Source organism: Amphibalanus amphitrite, unplaced genomic scaffold (genome assembly GCF_019059575.1).
Source record: "Amphibalanus amphitrite isolate SeventyFive unplaced genomic scaffold, NRLGWU_Aamphi_draft 001738F_arrow, whole genome shotgun sequence".
NCBI lineage: Eukaryota > Metazoa > Arthropoda > Thecostraca > Balanomorpha > Balanidae > Amphibalanus > Amphibalanus amphitrite.
The window spans coordinates 72650-96226 of record NW_024883231.1 but is presented as its reverse complement, the minus strand read 5'-3'; the positions used below and the strand labels follow the sequence as shown (position 1 = coordinate 96226).

General features: G+C 48.3%; 1 protein-coding gene across 1 annotated transcript; it reads right to left on the bottom strand.

Moving 5' to 3' along the window:
* Window positions 1-358: 358 nt before the first annotated feature.
* LOC122374921 (methyl farnesoate epoxidase-like) lies at window positions 359-22488 on the bottom strand. The gene is made up of 8 exons (XM_043353980.1): window positions 22395-22488; window positions 21619-21873; window positions 20720-20838; window positions 18946-19052; window positions 10420-10884; window positions 5156-5259; window positions 3824-3982; window positions 359-2349 (listed from the first exon to the last, which is right to left on the bottom strand). Exons 1-8 carry the CDS (start codon window positions 22486-22488, stop codon window positions 2153-2155), a joined length of 1500 nt encoding a protein of 499 aa, XP_043209915.1. The 3' UTR covers window positions 359-2152.
* Between the last annotated feature and the right edge of the window lie 1089 nt (window positions 22489-23577).

Sequence of the window (23577 nt, the reverse complement as noted above, 5' to 3'; positions counted from 1 at the left end):
GATTTTGGAAAATGCGGAACGATAATCAAAAATCGAAGATAGCCATTTGATTATTCATGGTATTGGCAGTCTAATGGCGTTTTCGTCATGTTTATATGTCTATTCTGTGATGTTATATGATTTTTTGAACATATGCCGTTTTTGGTCGAAAACTCAGAAATCATGATGTCACTAAAACCTCGATATCTAAAAAAAAAAATCCGACCGATTTTTTTGGAACTTTGTCACAATAAACTTCAATCAATTCCCTACAGGGTCAGGTACCCAAATTTTATGGCGCGGCGAAAAAAGTAGGGGCGTTTAACGCCCCCCCCCCCTCCCCACCCTCCCAGCAACTCGTGGGATAATACATTTTCAATAGCACCATGCTTTTGGTTTATATAAAATCGAGCTATTTGCTACCAAACTTCTAATCTAATCTAACACGACAAAGGCATGCATCGATAGAGTGAGTCGCACATTTCCATCGTTTGTATGGCCACGTAAACATCTGCACCTCGTGCGTCAATAGGCGAAACGGTAACAGACGAGAGCAATGTTTTCCGTACGACTGGGTATACATGTTGCAGGCACTTTAGAAATGCCTGATTTTCCAGGTTTTTTGCAAAAAGCCTAGGCATTTTACAAAATGACTGACTCTCCAGTCATTTTGCAAAATGCCTAGGATTTTACAAAATACCTAGCCATTTTACAAAATGACTGAGCAGCGTGTTGTAGATACGAGTACCTACCTAATTATATACGTTTTGGTAGCGTGTAGGTGAACCGAGGAGTCCAGCATTATGACCAGAGGAGTTTAGCAGTGGGAAGTCCATACCTACCTCTCTCTATTTTGAGAAGTGCAGGCCCGCGACATTTCCAACCCCCACGTCAGCGACGCTGCTGAATTTAAAATGATCGATCTGGAGCGTCAACAAACGACTGGCCCTATGCCGGCCTGTATCTGTAAAACCATTAGAGGTCGCGAGGATTCGATCCCACACACTTAGGCGTTACTGTCTTCTGAAACCAACGCTCTCGTCCTACGCCAAGCGACCTGATGATTCTCCCGATGTGGAGCTTGATATTTTTAGCTGGGACCATGCAAGTAGGTACTCAAAGCTGTCAAACAAAGACACAATCAAACAAAGACTACACTCATTCGTTTACATGTAATTGTACCTACATCAACCGGGCCTGCCTATTGACTAGGGCCGGTCTCCGGCTGGTTTTGTTAGGTCTAGTTTCAGGCAGAACATGAACGGCGTTGATGTACTTGGGAGTTTTTACAGCGTTAACTAAACAATGCTTTATGCCACAGCCGAGTCTGCAACTCAACCTGGTCGTTACTCAGCATTATCGTCATCACAGAGCTTCAAATCGATCAGCTACAGGCTGAACACGTACCTATATGGGTATAGGAAGACGTCCAAAAACTGTTGGCCATAGTATCTGTAGTGGGACGTTCCATGCTGGTCAGGCATTTTGCAAAATGCCTAGTCATTTTGTAAAATGGCTAGCCATTTTGAAAAAAGCCTGGTTGCGTTCAGTCATTTTTCAAACAGCCGTCTTTTTGTAAAATGCCTAGGCATTTTACAAAATGACTGATTTTCTAAAGTGCCTGCAACATACATATGATTTAGGTACTGATCAATACATCTCAACGCTTCAGCAGCTCCGATCATCACTTCGGGAACTTTTGGCACTCTGGGAAAATATTTGTTTTAGCCTTGTGCCTTTCCGACCGAGACGGACAGGTGCTTCTCTCAAACAAGCACATACAATTACAATTATACACACAGTCACAACTAAATAACCGCCATGGGACGTAAATCAGGTAGATGACCCCCGGGGTGTGGTCATGAGTAGAGCGCCATTCAAAATGTCAAACCCTCTGGATGACACGCCATGGTTAGTGGATTGTTGGTTGAGCCTGTGGGGCTAAGCTTGCCGTGTAGCCCCAGGGCCCTAAACATCGGCTTCACTGGGTGACCCGTCTGACCACTCGCTGAACAGTCGGGTAGCTTGGTGATGGTGACCGATCATCTAGACCAGGGGTCGGGCCGCTCGGTGACCGGAGTTCGGGTCGTTCGGTGACCGGTCACCTGGACCAGAGAACAGGTCGCTCGGTGACCGGTCACCTAGACCAGAGGTCAGGTCGCTCGGTGACCGGTCACCTGGACCAGAGGCCAGGTCGCTCGGTGACCCTGACTGCGAAGGGCGGCGGTACCAGGATACCGGCACTGTGACCGGCCACGGCCGCGGGCGGTCCGTCGGCGGTCGGCTCCAGTTGAAACTGATGCAGCAGCCGGCTGAAGAACAGGAATAGCTCCATCCTGGCCACCGGCTCGCCAATACACTGCCTCTTTCCTGGAGACACAGAAAACCGATACAGTGATCGGGAAAACTGATAGAAACACTCCGCTGACAGACGAGCTGAGTACGATACATTATTGCTATTTATCGAGAATCTTATCGACTTTTACTTGTGCCAGGAGAGCGATCCGATCATAACACATCGGGGCCGGGATGCGTTTTGCGCCCCTGTATATTTTCAGTCGACATCTGATGATATAAGGTATGTAGTTGCGCAGTGTAAGTGCCTTGAGCTTGCCCGTGTTTGGAATGCACGTGCCCTGATTACAGCTAATCAGATACAGCATATGCGCTCAAGGTCTGTGTTATGACGACTACTGAAGCATAAACATTAGCATCATGCTCATGAAGCATCAACAGAAAAGGAATAATTTTAAAAATATATTTTCCGAGCAACAGTGGAAGTTTAAGGCCCCACGGAGCGAAGCAGCTTTCTTGTAGACATGTGCTTAGTAATTATGAGTTTTGTTTTACAGATTCTTCTACCAGTATAACGCCTTTTGGGGCGACTAACGGAGCGAGCGAGAGGGTGGGCCTTGCACGTGCGAAATTGCGAGGGGGTACCTCCAACTGACTTGTGCACGGCACCCTACTAACCGGTCTCTAGCGACGTGCCAAATTTGGGCACAATCGGCCCAGTCGTTCTCGAGATCTGGAAGCGGCACCCTGCACGTGCGCACGTGCAAAATGGGTCCCAACTGACTTGTGCACGGCACCCTACTAACCGGTCCCTAACTGTGTGCCAAATTAGAGCGCAATCGGTCGAGCCGTTCTCGAGATCTGGAAACGACCCCTGCACGTGCGCACGTGCAGCAGCACCCCAACTCTGGCACATGGATATGCAGTGCCTAGTGGGTGCCTACCTACATGCCAACTTTCAGCACAATCGGCCAAGTAGTTACCGAGATATTGCAACAATTACAAAACGGACACCTCTTCGTTTTGCACGTGGCACGTGCATAAGGGGTCACCCACATGCATCGGGAATAGTCCAATACTTGGTAGAAGGAATGAAGCTACCCTACAAAAATTACCGCATGTAAATCGGTCAAGTGGTTGCTGAGATATGTCGCAGAATCGTGACCACGGCCGGCCGGCCGGCCGCTCATACTCAGAAATTTCTGTTATTCTACGCTGGTTCTACGTAAGACTCCGCTCGCTTCGCTCGCTCCGTAATCACTTGCTTGAGTTATATCTAACGACCATATGTGTGCGTTTTCGGCCGATGCATAACTGACAAGTGAGTCCCGAAGCTGTTACAGGTCGAGGCGATGCGCATGTTCATTGGCATTGCTTGCATGTTTATGTTTACTGTTGATTCGGTGACCAGTTACGCGCGATGGGCACGCAGCGAACTCATCCGTGATGTGTTATGCTATTAGACACACGCCGGAGTCATTTTGCTGTCCATTACCCCGCATTACCCCAGGGGACAGCAGGAAGACCCCCGGCTCCCGGGTGACCTCACCGGTGCCGAAGGGCAGCAGGTGATCTTCCTTCCTCAGCTGGCCACTGGGCGTCAGAAACCTCTCTGGCCGGAAGGTCTCCGGGTCCTTCCAGTAAGCCGGGTCAGTGTGGATGTGGTGCAGGTCGAATAGCACCATCGAGCCCAGCGGCACTCGGTAGCCTGCAGGTCACCGACAAGGTCATGTTACGGCAGGATAAGATCGCATGTCAGGTCACTGGGTAGCTTGGTAAATATCGTTCGTCAGGGACAAGGTTATGGGTCAAATAACGCAGCTATATTACAAATTATGTAGGCCACGGTAGTAATTCGTACCAGAGGTTTTAGACCAGGGCAACTTCTGCAGACTCGTTCACGCGGTGATCGGTCGCCTTTTCCTGAAAGACACCTGCGGATAGAGCGATACCCAGCACTGGATGGATTACCAGGTGAAAAATAAACTATAGGAATAGATCTACGAACCAGCTGAACTAGCCTGGGCAAGCAATGGAGGGATTGTTGAAGTGCACTAATGATGGAAGGAGACCGCCAACCATGGCGGGCCAAGATATCATCCCTATCGACGTGTGCTTGGAGAATCACGAAGATCAAGGAAGCCGCATAATAGCACGCGGGAACCAATCCCATCAGCCGGTCGGGCGTTAGCGTAAGCCCAGTATGGCTTCCGCTACCGAAAAAGAAAACAACGGTTGTGCGAATAAATGACAGCAAGTTTCTAATGTCCACCGTGATGTCTGCACATCGGTAGGACTGGTTTGAAGTTGAACCAGGGGAGTATGTAATGGGATGATTTCCCACCGACTGTAAAGATCGTTGGGATCAACGGCCAGAAGTATCCATTATGAGATGCAAACATGGAGAATGCCTAACATGGATGTAATTATATGGATCACTTTTACATCAACAAACTAATGACATATGATTATCTATGAAAATAATGCACATATGCAAAAACAGCCATAAAGATATTGACGTCACTCGTTGGTAATATTTTGAATGAGAGAGAGAGAGAGAGAGAGAGAGAGAGAGAGAGAGAGAGAGAGAGAGAGAGAGAGAGAGAGAGAGAGAGAGAGAGAGAGAGAGAGAGAGAGAGAGAGAGAGCAAGAGAGAGAGAGAGAGAGAGAGAGAGAGAGCAAGAGAGAGAGAGAGAGAGAGAGAGAGAGAGAGAGAGAGAGAGAGAGAGAGAGAGAGAGAGAGAGAGAGAGAGAGAGAGAGAGAGGAAACAGAGAGAGGCAAACGGAGACTGAGAAGAAGACATGGAGACAGATGAACGGAGAAAGAAGAGAGACAAAAGCAGAGAGCGATAAATTAATATTGTTAAGCAGCTTTGCTTACCGGCAATGCTGGTTTCGGTGAAGGACGCGTTGTGGGCGAGAGCCACGGGTGTGACTGTGGCGAGACGAGCTACCTCGTTCAGTGTCGCCTCCGTGTACGGCAGGCTGGAGACAAAACAGGACGTCACTGCACTGTTCAAATTGGCGTCAACGGGCTATCACTCCTTGAAAGGACTATTCCGTCTTGATGGTAAGGATTACAACCGAGAAAGTAATTGCAACCATGAAACCATTCTACACACAAAAAAATATTAACACCGTTAGCGGTGTAATTGCACAGTACATATCTGAGCACTTGAGGAAAGTTAATTTAGTCCCTTCACCGCTTAAATTACTCGCGCTTCTAAATGAACAGCAGGAAGAAAGTAATAGAACACTGTTAGGAGGGCTGGGTGTTTTACTACATGTAGTAAAACACCCAACCCTCCTAACAGTGTTCTATTACCTTCTTCCTGGTGTTCATTTAGAAGCGCGAGTAATTTAAGCGGGGAAGGGACTAAATTAACTTTCCTCAAGTGCTCAGATATAACTGTGCAATTACACCGCTAACGGTGTTAATATTTTTTGTGTGTATGGCGTGTCAGGGCGGTATAGTAATGTATATGGTCCGATCATCGTCGTCCGATCTATAGCATGATCAATAACGATGTGACGTGGCCTCTGGTAGCATCGTAACGCTCTCGACTGGGGATAGGCATGGTTACGACCGTTGCAAACCATGCATTTCCAACAAATAAGAAGCACTAGGGATATAAAACAACAATGAAATTAAAAATGATCATGCGCCATTCCAAATTTTTAGTTGCTATCCCGCATTGACATTTGCTCATATGTACACATATAGCCAAAAACATCAAACGTCGGCTCAAATTTCGCACGCTCTGAGGCGCGCCGGTCAGCGGCCCTCTGAGGTATAGAGGCCCTCTCCCCAGAGCTGCCTCTATGTAAACAGAGTGTCCACCCCACCCGGGCCAGGCCGGGCCGCCGAGACAGTGCAGCCGCCGTGCCGGGGTGACGATGCACAGCAATCACCGACTGCTTATAAATGGGCGCCCCGCTCCGGCAGTGTCTGGGACTGCTCGTCCATGTGCCAGTACTCGGATTTGGGCCTCAACTTCTGGGAACGGTCACTTCGACATTCCATTCGTCAGGCGTGGTAGCTGAGCTGCAGTTGCATTACTGTTCATGTAAACAGGCTGGTTCATTGACGTTAAAAGCTAATTAGACCAGATAAGGGCAGCTGTTATACACAAGCACCGGGTGCCCTTCGCGACTAAAAACAACATCGGGTCAAAGTCTGTTAAAATGAATGAATACAGTGACTAGTGATTGACGAAACAAAAGGGGAATAAATTAATTCAAGAAGATTTAAGCTTAAATGACTAGTTTGACGCCGAATGTCAGCATTTATAAACCGCAAGATATTGCATCGTGAAGAGAGATCAATCAATAACAGCATAAACGTGCAAAACAGCCGATAATTTTTTCCGGCGTGTGCATCGATGAGGTTCATATGAGAGTAAATAGCCAGCTTAACCCTCGCGGGCCCGGGGGGGGGCGTTTTTCGCCCCCCCCCCCCCTGGCGAATATTTGCGATAACTCCCGAACGCTTAGGGATAGGAAGGCGAAACTTTCAGTACCTTTTCTCCCATCAATTTGACATCTTCTGAAGTAAAAAATTTGGACCTAGCCCCCTTGATGACGTCACAAGGTCCATTTTTCTACACCCCTGCACGGCAAACTTCGGCGTCACAGACGCAAACTTCAAATAGCTGCTAAAAATAGAGTTTTAGAGATAAAGACAAATTACGAGCACGGCTGTGTAGCGTTTGACCTAGAGAAAAATAGAAAAAATAGTTTTGGTGACCTGAGGTCAGAGGTCAGGTCAACGACCCCGAAATGTGGTTTTAGTTTTTCGCAAATAACTTCGACAAAAATGGTCCTAGAGCTACGGCAGTGGTACCATCGCATTCGCCTTGTCAAGCCGCGTCGAATGATATATATTTTGTTCGGATAAGGTCAAGTTTCATGTTGACCTCATGTGACCTCGAATGACCTCTGGTTGACCTTGACACATGAAAGGTCGTTTATGATGGAGTTGTACCCGCTGATCACGAATCTGGCATCTATTTTCCTCTAAGCCTTCATTTAGAGCTTCCGGATGGCAAAATTGTCTTATTTATTATTACGAGCGAGCGAGCGCAGCGAGCGAAGTGAGTCTTTTCAATATAACGGAAAATCTCAGTATGAGCGGCCCGGCCCGGCCCGGCCCGGCCCGGCCCGGCCCGGCCCGGCCCGGCCTGTAACGCTTTTGAGAGGCTTATATCTCAGCAACCGCTGGACCGATTGGCCTGCGGTCTTTTTTGTTGGGTAGCCCCATCCCTTCTACCCCGTAATTGACTACTTTTGATACATCTCAGTGACCGTCGTGGCACGTGCCACGTGAAAAGTCAAGGGTGTTCAAGCTGTTTTGCAAAAGTAGTGATTTTGAGAGGCTCATATCTCAGCAGCCGTTTGGGCGATTGACTTGCGGTAATTTTTGTAGGGTAGCAGCATCCCTTCTACCCAATATAGGATACTCTCGATGCATGTGGGTCACCCCCAGCGCACGTGCAAAATGCAACAATAAGAGGTGCCAAATTTGTTCCCATTTCAGTAACTCGGTAATTACTGGGGCGATTTCGCTGAAACTTGGCATACAGGTAGGCACCCACCAGGCAATGCATTCCCATGTGTTGCGGTTAGGGTGCTACTGCACGTGCGCACGTGCAGGGGGCGTTTCCAGATCTCGAGAACGGCTGGGCCGATTGCGCTCAAATTTGGTACACGGTTGGGGACCAGTTAGTAGGGTGCCGTGCAAAAGCCATTTTGGGCCCCGTTTGCACGTGCGCACGTGCAGAATGCCGCTTCCAAATCTCAGGAACGGCTGGGCCGATTGCGTTCAAATTTGGCACACCGCTAGCGACCGGTTAGAAGGGTGCTTTGCGCAAGCCCGCTGGATGTACCCTCTCGCCCTTCCGCACGTGCAGGGCTCACTATCTCGCTCGCTCGTTCTTCGCCCAAAAGGCGTTTTACTGGTTACTAACTTGAATCAGTGAAATAGCCTCTAGCAGGGATACTCTTCTGTGACCTTGACCTTTCAGCAGCCTTGTATCGTAAGATGAACCACAAATAGGGAGCTGATAAGCCTCAAAACATTTCAAAACATCTTGGAAGTTAGCACGCAAGATGTGCGAAAAAGTGCCAAGTTTGAGGTCAATTTTGAGCGTGACCTTGACCTTGACCTTTGATTTGGAGCACATTTTCAGAATCCTCAGATTCTTTTCTTTCGTTTGACATCCAATTTTGCCGGTTTGATGCAGCCTGCCGTCCTCTAGAAGGCTTACTTTGAGATCACTACACATGTGCCGGTTTTGGCCTTTGACCTTGACCTCTGACCTTGAAAATTGACCTGATGTCAAAAATTTTAGGTGCATTAGAATCGTCTCGTAAGGACCTTTCGTTTGGTATCGCTTTCGTTTCCGTAGCTCCCTTATTTACGGAGTTAGACAGGGGGGGCGAAAAACGCCCCCCCCCCCCCGGGCTGCGGTGGTTGGGATTACCCCGCGGGCCCGGCCGGGTTAAAGGTAGTGTGCCACCTTTGAAAGATTTCCCATTTTATTTTTCCTAGGATAAGAAGCTTCTGTTTTTACCTAATATCGCAAAAAAATCAAAAATGGGCCTGGAATAGTGCCTTTTTCGCCTACAAGTTTATCGGTTTTTTGATATGTATAACAACTGTAGTGGGCTCACCTGCAAACAGGCGTCGGCAACAATCGCGAATGCGGCGCACATGTGACAATAAGCAAAGGTCATTATAGAGTTACGACGTACGGGAATGAGTTATCAGCTGTCTAATCGTAGACACCACAATGTCGAGCCTTAAACTGTAAGCCTGTATTGGTAGGTATTGTTTCTTTTATTTGGCTGTCGAACATTATTTATGGTTTGAAATATGATTTTATGTAAAATAATTGATATGAAAAAGCCGTCTCTTAAGTTATGACCCCATTTCACCACACGCAAGTGGCAGAAATGACAATGATCAGCTGACGCATTTTTCTTGGCCGAAGTCAGAGCGCGCAGCCCGACGCACCACCACCGCACCACAAAGTATGAGCAGAAGCCGCGTCCAAAGCCAGGGCCCCGGTAACGTGAGGTAGCCGAGTCGGGGCAGCGTGCGCTGACCCAAGCCGGGGCCGCAGCTTTGGGCGCGGTCTACCGCATCCCCGCGGGCAGCCCCGGGCTATCACATGACACCGGGAGGACGCGCGGCCCCGTCTTGGGTCAGCACACGCTGCCCCGACTCGGCTACCTCACGTTACCGGGGCCCTGGCTTTGGGCGCGGTCTACCGCACCACCTAACAGGCGTGTTCGAAACCGTAGGAGATGACGATGAACGGGTTTATCGAAACTTGATTGGATGAGCATATCGGTAATAGCGATTTCAGTGTGTGCATTTATTGTTCATAGTGGTGTGAAATGTGGTTGGGGTACGACCGACAACCCGTCGGGGCGAATTTCGCACTGGGGTACTCAAAATTTGAAGAATTTAAGACGTTTCCATGAGTTTTGAAGGTATGGATAAGTTCTAAAAATCCGGTTCTCCTTATCTGGGCCATTAACTCCATACGGTCCAGGAAAGCTGGCACACTACCTTTAAGTCATATCATTGTTATTCATCACAAGCCAATGCGACCTCAGAGCAACCTCCCATCACACCCCCATGACGATCCTCCTAAATCTTGTGATGACATATTCATTGGATCTACTTTCCCCTCTGGAGATGTCAAGTTTGAATGATTGCAGTGTCCCTACAGCTAAATATTTACAGTCCATACCAGCTAGATAGATGCATCCACGAAAACTCGTTCGGGTAGCAAATGTACATAAAGCTGTAAAGCTGAGCACCTACAGTAGTCCTCTCAGTTCAGTTGGTTATTTTTCAGACGGTATTGTCAAGTAATGAACGACAGCGACGGAAAGGTATACGCTTTTCGATAGTGAGGACATGACAGCAAAGCACTTCCGATCATAGTGATGTGAGTCAATCAATGCTGTGCTGGAAACCAAACACCAAGGAAGCTGTATGCCGCAATTAGCTAGAATGACCAAAATACCTTACATAAAGAGATATCATGATGTATGACCTGTAGGTACTGATGTAAATCCATGGAGCCGATCGAACTGTACTTCACACTGGTCTTTACGCTGAACGCTCCTCACCTGGCTTGGTGCTCCAGCGACGGCAGGCGGTGACGCCCCACGACGGCGTCCAGCTCGCGCTGTACCCTGCGCTGCACCTCCGGCTCCCGCACCATGAACAGCAGCGCCCACGATAGCGAGCTGGCCGTCGTCTCCGAGCCGGCGATGAACAGGTCCATCAGGATGAACACCAGGTTCAGCTCGGCGGCCCGGTCGCCCTCGTGCTCGGCCAGGTAGCGCGTGACGAGGTCGGCGTCGCTGCCCTCCCCTCCGCCGGCCACCTTGACGCGGTGCTCATCCAGCAGCTCGTCAAAGAGCGTCATCAGTGCGTCGCGATGGTCGCGCACGGCGGCGAATCCCGACCAGCGCGGGCTGACGAAGCGCAGCCACGGCGCCAAGTTGACGGGACACAGCGGGCCACAGCGCTGCACGAACTCGCGCACCAGGCCGAACATGCGCTGCATGCGAGCGTCCTGCAACCGGTACCTGGTGACCGGTGAGGTCAAGTCAGCGCAGGTCAGCTCAGGGGGCCACTATGAATGTCAGAGTGTGATAGACAGCGTTAGAATTAGCAGAAGTTGGCGATATGGGATAAATGAAATCCTTGAATCCAGTTACGTAACGGTGGCCTGACGGCAGCATCACAATGATCCAAACACGGTAATAATCATACAAAAGCCAAGCAAATTCAGAACGGTTTCACAGTCAACACTGCGTGTAAATCCCAAACAAAGCGTGTGCTGCCTTCTGGTTATGGTAAGTTATCCTAGTTATAGCTTTCTTTCATGGCAAATGAAGGTAATGGATAAAGCGTTGTCAGAGAACCGTCAAAGTCAGGCCTTCCGCCTTTGGGCTGCGAAAAAAGATACCGGCATAGGTACCCCTGACAGTTTTCTTACGGACATAACAGCCACCACGCCATTTTGACAACCATTCTAGTATTTGTTGATGAATTTCCGATTCTTATCTTATAGGAGTATCACCATGTCCGGACCGACCAGAAACATTCACTGTTAAGCATTTCAAAATCAGTGCCACGAAAAAAAACGAAAGAAGGCTTTCATCCTCCCTTTATCCAACGCTATGAAAAACTGCATTAAATTTCGCTGGAAATCAACATTGTGTAACAAGGTGACATCACGCAAGATTACAAATTGCGATTAAACTTAGCCAGCCAGCAAATTGGATTTCCATTTTATTATCATCATTGTTGGAAAGGCCTAACAAAAACTTGGGAAATGTTTTTTTGCAATATATGTAACTGATCATAAAATCCAGGAACTGATCCACAAAAAGCATATAACTGATTCATATGAAATAAATACGTCTTTTACTAAAATGTATATATGTATTTTACGCTGCTGTAGGAATTATGCAATATTATTTGTTACAATATTTATTTGTTATTGCATCAGAAATGTAAACCATTCCGGTTTCTGGAACAACTAACTCAACAGCTCCATTTACAGTGCTTACTACGGCAAGCTTCTTGACGGGTAAAATAATAATCCAACTAAAAGCGAGCGTAGCGGGGCGGCGCGGACGCATTGACCGTGCACAAGAGCATTAGCGGTGATGTGGAGGGAAACTGCGGACTTAACCCTCGCCGGACCTATTGGTTTTCTACATACGCGCCGGCCGAGGGGGGGGGGTACGACCCCCCCTCGCCGTTTCGCCCCTGGTAGAGCTAGCGCGTCGCGGAAAAAACGAGCGTGTGCGCCGTTACGAGACGCAGAGATCGGTATCCGATTTTAAGGTCCTAGGTCAACCGGTGACCTCTGAGGTCAGGTCAAGTGCCCCAGGGTACGGTTCAGTTTTTGGTGAATAACTTCGCAAAAAACGGCAGCAGAGCCGCGATTTTGGCAGCATCGTGTTCGCCTTGCTCAGGCGCGTCGAATGATATACTTTTTGTTCGGGTCAGGTCAACTTAGGGTGTTGACCTCAGGTCAAGGTCAGGTCAGCACCCCCAGGTCACGAAGTTGGTCGGAAGAGGTCATGTCGCATATCATTCGATTCGGCAGGTCTTCCTGAGTCCATTGGTGGCTTTCCCGACTCGCTAGCTCAATTTGATCGGGAGTTATTGACGAAAAACTAATATGACCTTGATGACGTCATAAATGACGTCACAGAAGGTCAACATTGCAAAAGTGACGCATCTAACCTTGCAAAGAGTGCATCAAATCACGATTCTGTGTGCTTGAGATAGTTGGAGATCGTTCCCGGCGCCAGAATAGCAGTTTAAATTTTTCCCCATTGACTTATAATGGTGAGGTCACGAAAATGACCTGACCTCATATGAACTTTAGGAAAAATCCGAGATATACAAGTTGTGAGACTCATAATGGATACTAGATCCTGAAAGTTTCATTTCCCTGTGACATCTCCTCTGGCAGTGAGGGCGTTGCGAAGTTGCGACATCTGAAGACCGTGCAGAGGTTCACTTATGACGTCATAGGTCAGTGACCTGACCTGACCCAAAAATGCGGTTGGTGTCAAAAGATGCGGCTTGGATCAAAGGTCAGGTATGCCAAGTTTCAGCTCTCTATCACCAGCGTGTTCGGAGCTATCACGAAAAAAACCAATGGGGGGGGGCGGCACCCGCCCCCCCCCCCTCCCCGGCCGGCGAGGGTTAATAGGTCCAATGACGTGCCTGGTGTGCTGATCAGGTAGTGATCACCCTGCGGCACACGGTCCGGTCGCCTCCGACAGCCCCCCCCCCCTCCTCCCCCTCCCGTCCGACATCCGAGCCCCGGGGTGGGGCAGAGGGAGGCGGGGAGGGAGAGGGAGGCGGCCGGCCTCCTCCCCGGGCCATTGCGAAAGTGGCGCGCACTCCTCATGGCCGCAGCGGCAGTAGTCCAGACTGTTTGCAATGAATGAGGCGCCAGGAGAAGAGATATTTACGATCCCGACTGACCTCGTGCAAACGACTTGAACCGCTCGGGCACGGCGCCGCCGCCCTGGGATGGGCCATGTGTCTCAGAGGTCTGCACTGTGCACTGAGCAGTGGGCACTAGTGGTGGGGTGATGGGCAGGAGCGGAGGGCTGTTGTGACCTCTGGACTGCGGGCTGAGCAGTGTCGAATTAGCCTGAGTCGTGTTGTTATGCGCGGTGTGTGTGGTTAATGGTGTGTATCAGGAGTATGCGAGATTGTTGATGATGCATTTGCTTTCACCCCTAAGTCAAAGAAAAGCATATTGACTTGGAGTTATACAGCGGAAGGAAATACCACGGAATAATTATGCCGTATTACGTAAGCTTAATAACTCAGGCTGCAAAGACACATTATAGATCGCTAAGACTAGCCGTGCACGCCGACAACACGACGATGAGGGAGAGCGAATAAAAGGTGGCAGGTAAATATATTAAAATAGCCATCAGATAGCCTCACGTGTCATTATGTTGTCTCACCCATCACGTTCTGATGTGTAACAAGGTTTGCTTAAGCTTTATACAGGATACGTCTGTTGAAAATATGACTGAATGAAATGAGAAATAAATAGGGTAGTGTGGGGTAATTTGAACATATTTTTACGTCTTCTCCTTTGTACCAAATTCCAGCTCAACCCTGGATGAAGAAAAACTGCTTCAGTAGCGCAAGTGTCACTTGCTTTCACCATGCAAGCCTCATTTTTGGACGAGCCGAGCATACCTTGAATAGCATAGCCTCACTTCTCCACCAAGTCACGGTGTGTTCGAATCGCCCCACCGTGGGGTAATTTGAACATACTGACTTTACGTGCCATAAAAACGATAATCTCGCCAGCACCCGATGTTGTTTGATGCATAAACAAATTGGCAGAACAATTCTAAACATACCTTCATTTGAAAAATCAACACAACAACAAAAATAACAGTTGCAGAGTATCAATATCTGCACGCTGCACACCGGTCAGTTGACAGAATTCGCCTCTCTTCAATTAATAGAACGTCTATCATTTTTGTTCGATAAAAACTCTCCCAACCTTACTGCATCTGTTATAGTGGTGCCAATCGAAACCTGGACACTTGGAGTTCTGATTTTGTCCAATGTCCAATTCGGAATTGGTTGGACAAAGGTAGCAGACTGGACAGCATTGGACGATGGCTTGCTACACTGCAGCGCTTTTTATAAAGTAATCGTGCATAGCATTGATTGGCGAATGGAAAGCTTGTTAAGCTCTCAATATAATGAACACTTTTCGGCTGATAAAATTACATTATAAGCAATTTAAATGACAGTTTTGAGTGTTGATTATTGCGTAATTTTTGGACATATTTGGACAAATGGCTGACTTTAACATTTTTGAACGGAAATCGACTAAAATGCCGGACATTAGACGGATATTAGGCGTAAATGTTATAAAACTGGCATCACTAATCTGCTACTGCTTTGGGTCGAAAATATTGGGAAAAAAACTGGTAGCGTTGTTTTTTTCGGAGCTATCCCTGCCTTCACTGAAATTCGCACACTTTGTTCAAATTACCCCACGCTAAAAGTTATTTTGCCATATCTAAAAACAGGTTTCAAAAGCAAGTTTCTTGGATTGAAGGCACTGATAAGGTCATTGTACAACAAAAGCCGTTGCGTATTAGGCGCTAGCAATGCAAGATTTTGCGCTGCAATGAAGTTGCAATGACGTGTTTTTAGACGTTTTTTCTTGCGAAATTGATTTTTTACAGTGTGCGTCAACATCTTCATTCCCTGAAACTTTAAACCCCGTTCATATGATAGCCCTTTTAGTTACGATAATTTCCCTCATTGGTCTTATTGTCATGCCACCTATGGATTTTCCGTAATTTTGTGTTTTTCACACTATGTTCAAATTGCCCCACATGTTCAAATTACCCCACCCTACCCTACATCGCAAATGCGGTGTTCGAGCAGTATGTCTTTTCCACAAAATTGTAGTGTAGCTTGGTAGAATAACTTATCATGCCTGATGATGTTAAGGCTGAAACAGACTCTTTCCGCGTTCAGGAAATCGCATGCGAGAGCCTATTCAAATACATTAGTTTCCTCTCGCATCGATCGCACGCATCTCTCGCACTACCCGCATCAGGAAATCGTATCTCCCTGACAGTCTTCCCGCGTCGACGCCTCGCTCGCATCGCCCGCATCACCCGCAAGCATCGCCCGCACCTCTCGCTCGCATCGCCCGCAGCGACATCTTTTCGGGATGCGAGAGAGTTGAAGTTCAGTCAACTTTTCCGTGCGGGCGATGCGATTTTGCAGAGGGCAGCACGTCCGCCATCTTGGAATGTAAACAAACTTGACCTTGGCAATTTACATTGGTGGATGCGATTGATGCTAGTGCAGATTTTCCATGTCTTAGGTCTGATTAGCACTTAATTGGGCATAGGTTAATGCCATTTTCTAAAGACATTCGTAATTCTATAAATTTAGCCGTTCTTCGTGCGTCAACATCTGCAAAATGATTGAAAGAAGATCTACCTGACAGAATCAACTACCAGCTACCTACCTCCTCAACCTAGCCAAAAGTAGGTAAGTACCAAAGTAACCCTAGCTATTGATTATCTTCGTTATTAATAAAGATAATAATCACTTGATCTTTTTGATTGCAGGATGAAGTTTCCGTTGTCTTTAGCTACACTAAACTTCAGGAAAATCGCTAGTGCTAACCGTTGCTGGCCTACTTGAAATAGATAAAAAACACCTTCTAGAAAGGGTTTTGCATAGCCTTTGCTGCCTTTTGCGATAAATTCCGCCAAAATGATAATAGAATTGGTCTCAAATTAAGCCATGATTGCACATTAAAGAGCTCTCTTAGTCTCTTGAATCAAAGGAAGGAAACTCATTTCATGTAGGAAGATACGGAGACAATTGACATGAAAACTGGGCTTCTGTCAAAAGAATGGGACGGGTGCTGAATCTATATTATATGTCCATCTTCCACCTGCTCCTGGCTTCTTCCCATCCCCTTCTCCCCAAGGTCAGCACCATTTCTTTGTTTTTCTGTCCCCTCTTTCCTCTTTTTGTTTTGTTTTCCTCTGATAGCCATAACAATATTTTCTTAATCTCATAAGTTTATGAGTTATTAATACCTACGATTTTTCAGAACGAACATTGTTTCTATTACCGACAAACCTTTCAGATCATGCTGATTGCTGCCTATACTCAAACGCACTTTACCGTGAATGCCATTTCATTGGCGAGTGACCAAACTTTGCTTGATTGGGCAATCGTCTATACTGTCTAGCTAGGTACTTATTCGTGATCTTATCAACCTGTGGGTTTCCATTGTTCCAGCACGTTCCAGCACTCGTATCAGCCCACAACCGCTGTCCACAACAGCCCGACTGTCACCACACCGCCAGTTCCGGACGAGTCGGTGGACGGTGGTGACTGCCCAGTGCCCACGACCCACGTTACTCAGGGACTAACGAGTAGAGAAGCATCCTGGAATCGGAGGGAGGGGCAGTATTCCGCTGGCGATGCTTCTGCGACTGACCCCACGGGGAACGACCAGACTACCTTGACAACCGTCAACGCAGACAACGCGAACATCACTACTAGACGCACCTCCTTCATCCAAGCAAACATCACCAGCCTAGCAGCAGCCTTTAACCCGCGCCGAGCCGGTGCTCGGCGCCAACCGCGCCGTGCCCGGGGATCTGTGGACACCCACCCCTTCTAGCTCGGCTCTTGGGTAGCCTAAGGATATGTGGTTAGTGGCTTTCAATGGAGCGTCCAAAACCAAGACGATAATACATCGGTCATTTTTTAAAGTCAAGTCGAAGTTCAGGTCACCAGAGGTTATCAAAGGTAAAATGTTGCATATTTCGACATTTTCGAAACACCGGTGCAAAATTTGGGAACCAAGAGAACTTCAGCGCCACGGAAAAGCGCATTCGATCATAGCCATTTTGACATTGTTTTGTGATAAGGTCTCAAATTTGACGCAGGATCAAGGATTTAGATCATAGAGGACAAATCTTGACTTAGCCGTTTTAAGGAAAACCCCTTTTCTGTTACTTCTCCTGACTCGATAAAATTTGTAATGACAGCATCGCGCTCCTCTCGTCGAGACGCGTCGAATCAACTGTAATTTGACCTCAGGTAAAGGTCATAACCTAACCGGAAGAGATCATCATCTGACTAATACCTGACAGCTCATGACCTTGAACTGAGGCCAACTTTTCAAAATGACACTTCTCGTCGAGAGGAATCGAATTAAAAATGTTTAAAGCTATTTTAGGAGTTCTGGCCTCTGTAGGCTAAGCTAATGATCGGAAGTTGACCTTGGTCATTACCGCATACCGGAGCAAGCGCTGAAAGGGCTATCAAATAGGCAGTGCGCTTTTCCATCGTGCTGTAGCTCTATTGGTTTCCGAGTGATGCTTTGTTTTCTAATGTTGAAATAGCAACATTTTATCTTTGATGACCTCTCGTGACCCCGGTTGATCTATTTAACCTAAAAAATGGCTTCAATGACTTCGTCATGATTTTTGACGTTATTTGGAATGCCACTTACCGCTTCGTGGGCCAGGAATCAAGTAAGACGGGTCATGTTCGGTCCCCCAGGGCCCGGCGCTATTGGTGCCGAGCAACGGCCCGGCGCAAGATGTCAGATCTTGTTAGAACAATGCGGTTGAATTTGGACTACAATAAACCAACACATAGTACGATATACGTTTGTAGTTTGCCGTCAAAAGGTGAGGCGTCGCTGCAAAACTCAGGGCAGAGCTTTCGAGGCTGGAGGGAAATACTTAAGCCGTTTGACCTGCGTAATTGATTTATCCAGCTGACATGCATCGACAGAAGGACGGCTTGACCCCTGCATGACAATTTATGGTCGTGCAGTTACTCGACATACCTACATATTAGCATTAGCTATTGTTCGACATATTTTAATATTCGCTGATCATTCAAACTTGTTGAAAAAACGTGACGTGCTGGATGGCTGGAGGAGCTTATCCTACCAAGTACCATTTTATGTAGAATATTACAGTACTACGACCATTTGATCTTTGACTAGACCGCAAGAGGTAACCGGATGTCATAAGATATTGGTGCCTGCCGCTGTATCTCATGATAATGCTGAGCGCACACGGTATTTTTTTCTCACGAAACACTCGTTCAGTTGTGAGTGAAGCGTTGAGGGGTGCTGCTCAACTCTACCGCTTTGTATTTGGAAAACCAATTAGGCTGGCGAGGGACACCTTACCCACTGCCATAGCTTTCCATCACTTATTCTCAATTTTTAGACATAAGTAACAATTAACAAGTGTCTGTAGTCATCGAATAATAAACATGAGAACATTGCATGAAAACAAATTTTCACACAAATTTAGATACCTACTTGTACTTCTTCTACATCGATGCCTTGAGTTCCCTCTCGCACGGACAGTGCGATCGATGCGAGAAGTCGATGCGAGAACTGCGGGTGATGCGGACGAGCGAGTCGTGCGAGAAGTGCTTGCGGGACATACGATTTTCAGATCCGAGTCGTGCGAGCGATGCGAGCGAGCGATTGATGCGGAAAGAGTCTGTTTCAGCCTTTACAACCTCTTACAACAATCAGCAATCGGCATGTTCTGCATGCGTACCTGCGCCCAGCAATCAGTCGCCAGATGACGTTGAAGGCCGGTAGCATGAACAGACCGTCCACGTTCACGTCCTTCCCCCCGGATGACGTCAGCTGCTGGGCCAGCTCCTGCGCCGCAGAAAAGCAACGCATTATTATACCGGGTTTGTCATACAACAGACAGGCACACACACTTCCCAACATGTTCCTTACATGTTGGCCGTACCACCAGCATATTGATGTTTCGTGGTAAAAACTGCGCTCCAAAGTCCGTCTTTCACACCACTGGAATGTTTACGCATTCGTGATCTGTGCCTTTACTACAGCATTCGACCCAGTGCGGACGGGACGACCAAACTGACGGCTTTTTGCTTACTCTGTGACTAGGTTGCGAGAAAAGCCCGTTTGATGGCGTGACAAGACGACAGTGTTTATTAGTGGCGACGATTGTGGTCCGCGGTCTAACAGCCGAAACGTCACACACTTCTTCTCTGGTTCGTTTATCAGCGCATATCTCGGAAAGGCGCGTTGACACACAGGCGGCTTGGCTGCCAGTGGAAAATTTGAAACGAAGCTGAACTTATGAATGAATGCATCTGAACAAACTGGAAGCTAGCACCGGTCAAAATAATGAATAAGCGACTGAAAATGTCCACGAAGACATAACACTCGCCCGTATTGGCCTTTTTACGGCGTCTTTGGCCAAATCCGCACCAAATCTGCACCTAATCTGTACCAAGTGTGCACCAGATGGCCGTCGTAAAACGGCTAAGCTCCTATTAATCTTGATCAAAGACGATGCATTCATGCAATTAGGGTAGGTCGGGTTGGGTCAGGTCAGGTCAAACAGTAGGCGTCCTGCCGGCTGCCAGCTGTCAGCTGCCACCGACACTTAAATTATCTGTTTGTGACCATGATAACCGCGACTGGCCACTAATCACGCTTCCAGTGGCAGAACATCCAATACATTGTCAGATAAAATACAGATAACATAAAATACCTATGCAATACAAAACTCCAGATAGCAACATAACGGACTTCCACTTTACATCAGTATGGCTCCGAGCCCAACGCTACCGCATCCTTCCATTGCTAAAGTGTTCTGCAAACGTCTAAAGCGTTGCCATGGGGTGTATTTCCAATAGGAGCAGTCTACGATATGGGCAAACAGCTGTGGCCCTGTTGATCAGAGACAGGGAGTGCTCATGATCTGCTGGACTGGACGGCGTGGGGGACACTCCTATTTACGAGAACGAAGGACAGAAAGCGCCCCTTCTCCAGTCATCTAAAGACAGAATTATCTCCCATGTACTATGTAGTGTGCTTTAGAGGTCAGGGCTTCTGCTGCCTGCTCTGTTGGACGGAGGACAGGCTTACTATGACAGCAATGTATAGACATTGCTAGTCTAGTAAGCAAAGAATAGGTTCATACAGCAGGTTTGCTTTGGCAGAGCGCAACGGGGTCCCTCCAGCCATGACAGTAACACTCGCAGCTTCTGCTCGGTCGTTTGTAGGACGTGCATGAAGTCCTTCCAACAGCTCGCCTGCGGTGGCGCCGGAAAACATCATCCCGCTTACGTTTACGACCAGGTTGTCCTTGCAGCCTGCACTGCGCAATGAACTGAAGCAGCTGGAGCCATTCAAAGGTCAACGTTCGTGGCCGGCCCGCGGGGCCCCCGGCCGAAATTCTGAGTTATGAGTCTGACCAGCGCGCTGGGAATAGACTAACCGCTGGGCCGTCAGCCGGCGGTCCATGAGAATGAGGTTAGGGGAGGGGAGGGAGCTGAGGCACCAACCTGATACTCCCGAGAGATATGGGTCTCCATGCTGCGTTTGGTGCAGCCCAGCTCCCGAAGAACGCGCATCACGAAGCGCCGGTTGTACGTGGAGACGTCACCCTCACTGAACAGCAGACCTGAGGAGAAACACGGTGTATTTGCTCACCGACTTGACATGACATGGCTGGCATAACTGCATCGCTATGACAACAGCTACACGATTGTATGTATGCCTTGCAGTCAAATGTTTAACGTGTCACATTTGATGAGTGACTATATGCTCAGTGATCAACCATTCCTTTATAATTATTCAAAAGACTTCGCTTAGTAACGTTGGCGTTTGATGTCCAGATGAAATTGGGCTAACTTTCTTTGTGACACGATTGATAGTTCCGCCTGGATTATGAACACTGTTGCTTTGCTGATATACCTTGTCATGAGGCAATACCGTTGGCCTCAAATTATGTAGGTACGATCCTCAGGCACTAATGAGTAAACTGAAGGAATTGGCGGTATTCTGGCTTATAAAAAATCAGGTATAGGACAACGCAGAAAAGGCAGCTTTCCTTGTCCACCCTAATAGTGGTTCAAAATGACATCAAATCGATGCGTAATCTGATGGAAACTTCAGCACCTTACACTTTCTCAGGCTCTGATAAAAGCGTCTGCGGTAGCGCAAGCAGACTGCGGCTTCCTATATAGGCTCCGGTGGAAGCTGCGTTAGTGCCTGCGGCATCTTCTGGTGGAAGCTGTGGTACCCTAGGCAGAAGTCTCCTACCTACCCAGGTTCTGATGGAAGCTGCGGTAGAGCAGGCAGAAGTCTCCTACATACCCACGTTCTGGTGGAAGCTGCGGTAGAGCAGGCAGAAGTCTCCTACCTACCCACGTTCTGGTGGAAGCCGCGGTGCTCTACGTACCCAGGTTCTGGTGGAAGCTGCGGTAGCGCAGGCAGAAGGTGGCCGGCCGGCCGGAGAGCGCCGTCTGCGCGGCGGCCGCCTTCACCAGGTCGGCGTCTCTCACGACGACGATCAGCCGGCCGGACGGGTGCACCAGGCTGAAGACGGGCCCGAACCTGCCGCCCAGCAGGCGCAGCTCGCTGCTCACCGAGCCGCCGGGACGGTTCATCCGCATCAGCTCCCGCAGGTTACCCAGCAACCACACCGTGGGTGGACCTGTGTCACAGATGATGGTCTTTGTTTCAACTCAGAGCACATTGCAGAATATAAAAGCAGTCCCTAGCAACTTCTTCGTCCATATTGGCGTTTTAACAGTCGCTAACGTATTTAGGAGCGACGGTGTTTTTCGCCCAACCTGTTTGATTCCGTTGACACAAAGCTACGGACACAAGAGCGGTACCACGGATACAAGAGGACATGGCTCAGCACTGTCTGCTGCCAGTGTTCGGCCTACCCTCAGCACAGCTCAGCACTGCCTGCCAGTGCCAGTGCTGCCAGTGCTGCCACTGGCAGTGCAGCCAGTGCTGAGCCATGGGAGCCCGATGCAGGTAGGGAGTGGTGGAACATCAATCTGCCCCGAGTGTACCTGGGTACGATGGGGTGCAATATGACCTACAACATTTACCACCCACCTGGCCTTAACTGGGGTTGCAGTATGACCACCCACCTGGCGGTGAGTATGGTTGCAGTATGATCACCCACCTGGCGGTGAGTATGGTTGCAGTATGACCACCCACCTGGGGGACAGTGGGACGGACGGCGCGGCCGCCGGAGCCAGGCGAGCGCCACTACCAGAAAGGCCAGCAGCGTCAGAAGCAGCAACAGGAGCATGGCTGATCAGCGACGCTTTGAACCCGTCCTAAGTGACCTGGTCCTACTGAGGAGTCAGACTGCCGGCCCGTCGCCTGGTCGGCCTGGGAGTACCGAGCCCGTGCGGCGGGGAGGGGGCACAGGTCCGCTGTCCATGCACAGCGCCGCCCCGCTATTGGGCGCCGGCCGGTGACGTCCTACGGAGGGGGCGGGGCCTAAAGTCATTCACGACCGCGGCCAACTTTGACTGTTCGAAAGGTTCCACTCATTCAGTGACATCTAACTTGGGGTGCCGGAAATCCAAATTAACCCCACTATGAATGCGGATTGGCACGCAGTGCTGTCCAGTCGACAGTGGGACCAAATGGTGGTGACCTGACGGACGGCAGACTAACGGAGTGCGTACCCTTCTGTGCGCACTAATTACCTGTCTAGGTCAACGGCACGCTACCTGGTAGTCGCCTCGGCTTCCGTGTAGTATTCCATTTCATTTCTTTTTTGTTGAGATCAGTTATCTGCCATCTAATGGGATGTGCACCGACACAATAATGGTCGTTAAATTGCATGCAACGACTCTTTTAATTGTCATTTATTTCATTTTCCTCAAATATGCTCAGTTCATTAGCTTACTTATGATGTAAAGTAGACTTATGATGTCGAAAGTTTCTGAAGGTTTGCTAAAAACCAAGGTGCTTATGAGACTCGTATTCATTTCATTATAATAAATATGGGTCACCTAAGGCCACGTACCTAGACCCATTATTACAAGTCGATAGGAAAAATGCTTTTTCTGCTTTTCTAATGACGAAAAGGGAGGAAAAAAGGGAAAATGGACTTTTAACGACGACGAAACGACGACAAAATAGACGACTTTTATACCGCTACAAAAAGTCACCTTTACGCCGGTCCCTCTCCAGAAGCCTGCCACTTACTAACTTTGCGACCCTGTCAATCCTGCAGGTTATCGTCTGGAAGATTGGAGCTCTGTGAATATTATAAACACATACAATTCGTATATCTCGGGTTTTTGATATCTCTGACATGGGTTAAGGTCAGATTTGTGACTTCATTATTGTAAGGCAATGGGGAAATTTAGGCACAAATGCCTCC